The sequence below is a fragment of the Elephantulus edwardii genome, unplaced genomic scaffold (genome assembly GCF_000299155.1).
Source record: "Elephantulus edwardii isolate Elephantulus edwardi_28Jun2011 unplaced genomic scaffold, EleEdw1.0 scaffold00005, whole genome shotgun sequence".
Classification (NCBI taxonomy): Eukaryota; Metazoa; Chordata; class Mammalia; order Macroscelidea; family Macroscelididae; genus Elephantulus; species Elephantulus edwardii.
Window position 1 is genome coordinate 24,297,766 of NW_006399755.1, and position 9,312 is coordinate 24,307,077.

Genomic DNA, 9,312 nt, shown 5'->3' on the forward strand with positions numbered 1-9,312 from the left:
GTGCCACTGTTGTAAAACAGGACTGACCTCGGGGTTGGGGGGAGACTGAGAAAGATGGGTTCAATAATGTATACTGCATTGAAACAGATGAGGGATAAAACTGTTTAAAAGGGATATGTGATTAGGTATTTTGTCTTGACAGGGGCCAGAGAGAAGGCTGCATAGTGGAGTGGATCTGGGGGAGGGTTTGTAAAACAATGAAAGAATTTTTCTTTTACTTTTTCAAGAGGGCGGTGTACTGGTGGTGGGGTGGGGGGAGGTTGGGAGGGGAGAAAAGTGCAACAATGAATGAATGGAAATCCAAAGTCTCTGTACAGTTTCACTGAAATTAATAATAAATTGAAAAATATAATTTAATAACAATTTCAAGACCATTCCTCTTCAATTTGTCATCCCAGTGTAGTAATAGTTATTTTTGCTAAGTGTCATGACTCATAGCAATCCTACTAACAGATGTGAACCTGCCCTACCCTGTGTCAATCTCAGCATTTCTGATACACTCAAGACCTTTGTACAGTTACCGTATCGATGATCTTGTTGAGGTGCTTCCTTTTTTCTGAACTACATCTTTTTCAGTATGATGTCTTTTTTGAAGAACTTGTCCCTCTTGACAGCATGTTTAAAGTATGTGAGACAAAACTTTACCATTCTTGCCTCTAACACCTCACTTATACTTCCTCCATGACAGACTTGTTTGTCCTTTTGGCAGTCCTTGCAAAATTTAATACACTTCTCAAACACAATAATCTGAAAGCATCAATTTTTCTATCATCCTTACTCATTGCCCAGCTCTCAGATGCATAGCAAGCAGCTGCAAAGACTATGGTTTGAATCAAGTGATGTTAGTCCTTAAATGGAAATTGTTGCCCTTAGACACTTTGTAGAGGTCTACATATTCCCATGACATATTCCCAATGCAACATACATTTTTCATTTTTGACTGTCAGCACCAGGCATGTTGATTGTGGATCCAAGTAAAATGAAATTATTGACAACTTCAAATTTTCTCCATCAGTCAGGATGCAGCCTCTCGGTCTAGTGCTGAGGACTATTTTCTTGATGTTGAGATGTAACCCATATGGAAGACTGAATTCTGACCATTTGTAGCTAGTGTTTCAAATCCTGTTCACTTACAGAAAGCAAAATTGTGTCATTTGCATAGCATGGTTGTTAATGAGTCTTCTTCCAAATCTGATGTCATACTCTTCTTCACCAAGTGAAGCTCTCAAATTATTTGTTCAGCATTCACACTTAATAGGAACGGAGAAAGTATACATTTCTGACATACATCTTTCTTGATTTTAAACCATGCTATGTTCTTCTCTTGTTCATTTTAAACAATAGCTTCTTAAACTTGCGTTAAGTGTTTTAAGATTCCCATTCTCAATATTTGCCATAGTACTTTTGTGTAATCAGTCAAACACATTTAAAAATATTTCTGGTAATTCTCTGCTTTCTGACAAGATCTATCAGACATCAGATATGACATCACTGGGGTCAGGGCTTCTTCTGAATCCAGCTTAAATTTCTGAAATTCCCCTGTTGATGTGTTATTCCAGATGTTTTAAAAGAATCTTTAGCAAGATTTAAGTTACATATGATACTAACTATATTATTCAATAATTTTTGCACACTTTGGATTGCCATTTTTGGGAAAGGGGACAAATACGGATCTCTTCTTGTAAGTGGGCCAAGTCTCCCAAATAGTATAGGCTAGTGAGTACAGATGTATGTGTTAAAGACACCTCGATTAGCATCCCATCAATTCCAGGGCCTTACTCTCAATGCCTTTGAGATGTGGTGCTGAGGAAGAGTATTGAATATACCAAGCACTGCTAAGAGAACAAACAGGTCCATCCTGGAGAGCGTAAAATCAGGCTGCTCCTTGGATGCAAACATTCTATAGTTCCATATGACAAACTTAGGGCATGTTGCAAGGAGGAACGCCTCCTTGGAGAAGGACATCAAGCTTGGAATGTTGTAGAGACTGCACAAGAGCGGAAAACCCTCAATGGATTGAACTGACTCAGTCACTTGGGTAACGGGGACAGGTGTGTTTAGAGACAATTAAATTGGCCCAAGTTAGAGTAGGTTTCAGAGCAATTTTACACAGGGTCTCTATGTGTCACAAGCTACTCTACAGCACTTCACCACAACACCTGTATAAGTCTTGACAGATGAGTGAAGGAATAATAAAGTAAGATGCCAGACTGAAATTTGAGAGATCTCACTGGAGGAAAACAAGGCATTTTATAACAAATTAATTGATAAAAATTCCTAACAAAAAGGTTTTATGGTGATTTTAAAAGACCTGTAGAAAATGCTTAAATCATTTTCTAAGACGCTACTGAGAAGTTAGGAATTTCCTCCAAAAAAGATCAGTAAACAAGACATTTCCATCAAACAAACTAAAATACACAAATCCTACAGGATCACTAGGAATTTGAACACATTTGACAACAACCATTTTTGTTCTGTTGGAGTTCTGGTGATTTAGTACATAAACGTGAATGGCTACTAACCAAAACCTTCAAGTCCTTCTTAGAAAGAAGGATGGGCAGTCTCTTCCCACAAATGTTTAGAGCCTCCAAAACAATGTGGAGGGTCAGCTGGAGTAAAAGTCCACTTGACAACAGTGAGTTTGATTTGGATACAAATAACACGTATCTATGCATTGGAGATAATACAGAAAATATTTTTATATACGATACCTTCCACTGTATTTCTTCTTTATTTAAACCATAGCGAATTTGGCATTGAAGTTTATTCCTTGGAAAATCAGGATTTTCCCAGGATATATTTAATAATCCAAACTGTGTAATAACTTCTGCTTTCACACTGGATGGAGGCTGGGGTTTAACTAGAAATTTTAAAAATTAAACGGTATCACTTATCAGCAATTTCAGCAATAATAATGTTTAAAGAGCCTTATTAAGAAGTTACAATAAAATTATAAAGCAATACACCTTTTAAAAACTTTCTCATTCATTCTCATTTGACCCCTAAAACTTGATATGGTATGTAATGAAGGTATTATTTCTGCTTTGCAAAAAGTTTGATGGAAAAAAGATCAATGTCAGTCTTTAACATAAGTTCTGATTGGAAATAGAATCATTTATTCTTTATGAGAACACATTATCCTGGAAATATGATAAAATAAGCAGTAAACTATTCCTCAAAGTGCTTTAATTAAGAGAAAATACAAATAGTGCATTGATTTCTACATATATGAATTTCTAACTCACCAGCTGTCTTTTATAATTTCTAGGTCAAGGTCAGTAATAGTCTTTAACAGACTGTAATTTGAAGAAAACAGAATCTTAATGGCAGAAGTAGAAGCAAAGATGGCCTGAATGGTAAGTATGCTTTTTAAAATAACTTCTTATAAATAAACACAGAAACACACAAGCAAAATGGCTAAATATTTAATATAATAATTGTAAAAAAGAAAAATATTGTTTTTCTTTTTTTTCTCATTACCTTTTCTTGTTGCTAATCTCAGAGTTAACTAATATCAAATGTTTAGCTTAGAGTTGTAGTCACTGCTTAAATTTCCCCCATGTCTTTATGTTTAAGAGGGCTGGTATTCCTCATAATCTCGGCTCAAGGCACCTGGGAAACTAAAACAGTCCCTAAGCCACCCTTCTGCATTTCCTAACTTGATTATAATTCCAAGTATCAACTTCATTCAAAGGATATATATGGTACTGAATTCCTATCACGTTTGTCTTATGTTACATGTGAGTCTGTGAAGAAGCAGAGGAGGGGGAGAATATTCCCTGATATCCTAGGTATGGTGGCCTCGTAGGTAAATACTTGTGCTGCTAAATCAAAGGTGACACCTCTCTGGAGACTGGAATCTGCCAGTTGCTCCACAGGAGAAAAATCAGTAATCTCCTGTCTTATCAACAGCCTCTGAAAGCTTGTTGAAGGATTAGCCATGAATGGTTTATGACTCCATGGTGATCATCTAGTGAGCTACTTACCACTAGAAAAGAAAGGTTTAAAGTAAAATCACTCACAATCTAGCTAAAATAATTCATTTTGGCGGGATTGATTAAGACTTTAGATTGAATAAAGCAAATTTAAAATCAAGACATGCTTATTTTCAATTTAGAAAAAAATGTATGCTTCAATTCCATTTCAAATATGTAGTAAATATTGGGGTGGGGGTAGAAATGAGTATAAATCAAATCTTGAGTTTTGTCTAATTCCCCCAAAAAATAGTGTGTAGTGTCCTGGCATGTAAGGAACCGTAGTGCCCAATCAAAGACAAGCAGTTAAAATCTTTGGGAGAAAGGTGAGCCATCTCCCATGTAAGTTACAGCCTCTGAAAACCCGCTGGAGGGTCAGCTGAGAGTTGGCTCTGACTCGATGACAATGAGTTGAGGTGAAGAAGTACCAAATGGCATTGTTTCACTGATACTGTATGATCATGAATGGGTCTTTTTTCCCCCCCAGCTTTCACGTTGAGAGTAGAGGGATATACCAAGAACTCAGTACTTTTATTACCAGAGGACTGTCTCTTTTGAAAAGAATATTTTCATCTCATAATAGTTGTCATATTTGATTAATTTTATCTTCATTTTACTTATTTTGAATGCTTCTGATTTTCTACAAAAGCTTATTTTTAAAATTGGCTAATACTCTTTTTATTAATCTTATAATATGCAGATAAAATGTTATCAGATTAAGAATGCAAGATCATTTCATAAACTTATTGGTAAAATAATATATAAATATTCTTGAGATATTATTTAGAATATCATTACTAACTTTCATTCATAGTGACTGATGTATTGTTAAATTATTGTGAGTGAAAGCTGCCTCTAACTTGCACTCCAGTGGTGGAAACCTAATGTACCAGCAAGAACAGATCATGGGGGGCCACAGGGCTTGCAGTGGCTGATTTTAGTCTCTCTGAGTCTGGAAGCTCTGAAATAAGAAACATGTTCAGTCTCTACTGTTAATCAGGTGGTGGCTGTGCTTGAGGTACATCGACTGAAAATGGTACCCAGGTCTCCCACACAGAAAGGAAGAAGTCTACCACCGAACCATCTCTGCCTTCTACTTGTGAGATAGCATGCTGAAAATTTCCATATCGCAGCAAAGCCATACTATGAATTATCTTTAATAAAATCAAAACAAAACAACAATTAAAACTTTCCATGATTGATTTTTTTTTTCACAATCCCACTGTAAACAGGACCACTTCTACCCTGTCTCTCTCCCCAGTCACAATTTCTAGCATGCTCAGAAAATAGCAAACTACAACAGTATTCCTGAGTCAATCTCCATGAACATAAGGAAATGGGAAGGAAGACGCTCAATGCAGTTTGACGTACCCACAGACTGAGGAACAACACATGCTGGTGGTGAGTCAAATGAGCCTAAAGAGTGATTGATGCTAATCCACATTGTATAGCTAGATGATAGAGAGAATGGCTGAAATATGCATTCATAATATCCATCACTCTGCAAATGGCAATCTTTGGGTTCATATATGGGATGAATTGTTGGGGAGTCAGGACAAGAGAGTGTGCTCCTTAAAAGGTAATAAAAAATAACAAATTAAAATACAATATTAATAAAAGCAATTAGATTAAATTTTTGGGATTTCTACCTTTGTTGCTTAAAATATTTTTGTCCTATGTTTAAAGTGGATATTCTCATTATAAAGTACAATCTTACTGTATCACAATGTATGTTTTTTTCATAAAAAGAAATAGTAATCTTTATTAAATATAAGATATTAATATAAGTAGAAATGCAAATGAAATAAAAAAATATTGTTTTAACAAGGAGACAACGATCCAAGTGTAACCAACAACACTTTGACACTTAAATATCTATACGTGCTCTAGTTTTTTGTTTTTTTTTTTTTTGTGATCTAGTTTTAAAAGTATAGACAAAAGTAGTAATGGGGCATTCTTAAGAATGTTGCACATTACATTCCACCACTAATTGGCAATATAATTGATAATAAGTGACAGATTAACAATAATCTAATACTTTCTAATCAAAATTAAAAATCCTAAAATAAAAGAATACTGAGTGTGTATAAAAACTACTTTGTTAAGCACATTATTGATTTTCTTATAGAAGAAAACATGTTTAATGAGTTGCAAAGAACCTTCTGGCTCAGAACATATAAAATATTTCTTTTCATCTTTAAAATAGGTTTCTGCCACTATATGATATTTAAATTAATACAGTAGCGGTGACTGACAATTGGAAACTTGGAACACAGGAAAAAAAGAGAAAGAGGGTTGTTTTATTGAGAGATTACACTCTATGGAATAAAATAAATAATGCATAAATTTAGTGGAAAAGTATTATACGTTCTAAATTTTAACCCAAATTACAACAAAAAAGAGGGGAAAATATCCTCTGCACCCTGTATGCAAAGATTTGTCCCATCCTGTATTCTACTTGTCCTTAGTAACAACTAATATACAAGGCAATGTTTTGGGGGAAATCTGTAGTAACTATTTCCATGGAGACAAAATGAAGACATTAGCAGTAGATAGAAAAATCGAAATCCTCTGACACTCATTTAATTTGTTACCACAGACTTGTTTTCTATTTATTCAAAATTATAACCATGACTGCATATAAAGAGGATGTGATAAAGATATAACTGAGAGATGGACATATTCTATCTGTTGAAAATAAGAACATTAACTATATAGAGAGTGAAACATCCACTTGGAATCTAAAAGCAACATCATTATTATCATAACATCATTGAAAATTTGCTATGATAAGACTATATGACTTCATTCTAATCACAAAAAAAATGCAGCATTAACCTCATGGAAATCCTGTTAAGTCTTATTTTACTTCTCCATTTTACAGATGAATACATTGAAGTTTTAGAGAGGTAAAGAAATTTGCTCAAGAATATGTAGCTAGCTTCTCAATTCTTTTGTAAATGTTAGGTATATAAGGCATAGAACCTAAGATACTTCCACGCAAACAAAAGCCTCAAACACTTCTTTTTAAACACTTCTTTAAAAAATAAAGGAAGTGCCATGGATAGAAAATGAAAGATATTATATTAGTAAAACAGCATAGCATAAACACACCCTTGATTTAAGAGAAACGTATGTGAGAAATATAGAAAATTCTCTCTTGGTAGGTCATTTAAGAGTAAGTAGTAAGTTCTGACTCAACAGCACTAAACAACAACAACGACAACATAAGAATAGACAGGCAATCTGTGCATAAAATTCATTACTTGGGGGTAATAGTTTATTTTTTCAAGTAGGGAAAAGTAGATTTTAAAAATGGACAAATTTTACAAACCAAAATGCTCAAATACAAACACACACAGTGGAAAAGTGCTTGAGAGCACTCTACATACTTGAAAAGTGGGTTCTAAAAATAAAACAAAAAATTATCTTCTAATCAAGGGCAATATTACTTCAGATAAAACTATGTATAGGGAAGGAAACACTACAGGAAGGTGTATTTTGCCAATAAATGTTGTTCACTGGCATGAAGTTGACTCACAGCTGACCCCTGAGGGGGTTTTCGGAAGTTGTAAATGACGAGGGAAGAGGCTGCCCATCTTTCTTTCATAGAGGAGCTGGTGGATTTGAACTGCTTGCCCTTGGTTAACAGCACAACTGTTTATCCACTAGCCTACCAGAGTGCCTCACTTTTAAAATGGAGAAGAATAACTATAGATAACATCAATTAGTACTCATGAGAATAGGACTTTCCTTTCTTTCTCAAAGGGCTTCATTTAATTCTTTGTCTAACATACTGATATTCAACGACTCTCACTGAAGATGATATCAGAGCTTCTCAATTTGCCTAGGACTCTGGAAAGTCGTTAACAGGCTTACAATTTTCATCTTTCAAAATCTAGTTTTTGAAACATTTTAGTCAGATATTATTAGGTTTTTATAATCCTTATTTGCCTTTGTACATAATTCATATGGGTCTAAATTCATTTATATTATGTTGGATTCAAGAGCTAAAGTGTGATGATAAAAATTTAACTGATTACCAGAAAAGTAGTATTGTTAGGAAATGATACTATTCCTTTACTTAGAGTATGAATTCTTTTCAAAATTTCATTTAATCCTTCCATTTTTTTACCAATTAAACTTAGGCTACTTTCCTTACACGGGAAGAAAATAGGCAAGAATAAAATCATAGTGCATTTCTGCAGAAAACTTTTATCTCACTCTTACGAATTTCAGCAGAGTAAAACTGCAAAAGTAATACATACCTGTGATACCTCAACTGCAAAGTACTCCCCTCAAGTGATTCGATTGTATTGGGTGACCATTTACAAGTCATTTTAGTTATGTTTGCATCCGTTTCACATGATATATTTATGTTGGTATCTATTTAAAACACATTAAAATATTAAGATAAGACAAAAACACCAAAAAATATTTGAATACATGTTACTTACATCATAAGTGGTATTCCAAAACAGAATCTATAATTAAAGCATAAGTTGTGGACAAAAATGAACAAAACCTCTGTATCCTTACCAATAACGTATAACTCAGCATGGTGACGGGAGCAAGTTCCATTACTACAGCAGTACAATGCATCAAAGTCGAACCATCCTTGACGTTTTGTTGCATTCAAATTGTAAAGAGTAACTTTACTAACATGATCACTGATAATGCTGTACTGTCTTTCAGGAATATCCTGAGCCAAATTCCTTGACCATACAATGTCTTTAGAAGAAATAATATTGCTGCCATTTGCATAGATGCAGTGAAAAGAAGCATTAGATCCAACACTTGTCACAATTTTAGATGGGAAGTATATGACGTCTGTAAAGGGAGGGAAAGGGCAAGATATCAGAGAGACATAAAAAAACCCCTACAAACCATTATTTTAAGCAGTTTTTACCATTTAACAAAAGATCCACAATGCATTCCAGGACTCTACTTCCAAAGCCAAATTGTGTTAAGAGACCAAATAGTTCTATAATTCCCTGTTTACCTACAGTTAGTTAATTTCCCTAGTATCTTACATCTTTGATTACTGAAAATTAAGATTTGAATAAATTACTGATTAAAATCAAGTGGACCTTCTGTATTGACTAAACCTGAACACAAAGAAAACAAAAATGCTCACAACTGAGCCAATAAACAATATTAGAAAAATAGAGAAATGGCAGGAGTTGTCAAATAACTCATTATATGTGGATCCACTATCAACACCCTTGAAAACAGCGGTCAAAAATGATGCCACTGTTGTAGAATGGGACTGTCCTTGGGGTTGGGGAGAGACTGAGTAAGATGGGTTCAATAATGTATACTGCTCTGAAACAGAGAA

General features: G+C 34.4%; 1 protein-coding gene across 1 annotated transcript in view; it reads right to left on the minus strand.

The window, feature by feature from the left end:
* Positions 1-9,312, minus strand: part of LOC102851597 (leptin receptor-like) — a 63,242-nt gene that overhangs the window by 6,351 nt on the left and 47,579 nt on the right. Inside the window, exons 6-9 of the mRNA XM_006879838.1 lie at positions 8,514-8,804; positions 8,243-8,360; positions 5,346-5,545; positions 2,712-2,860 (exon numbers count right to left, since the gene is read on the minus strand). Of these exons, the coding sequence (XP_006879900.1) occupies positions 2,712-2,860; positions 5,346-5,545; positions 8,243-8,360; positions 8,514-8,804 (758 nt within the window). The remainder of the gene's footprint in view (positions 1-2,711; positions 2,861-5,345; positions 5,546-8,242; positions 8,361-8,513; positions 8,805-9,312) is intronic.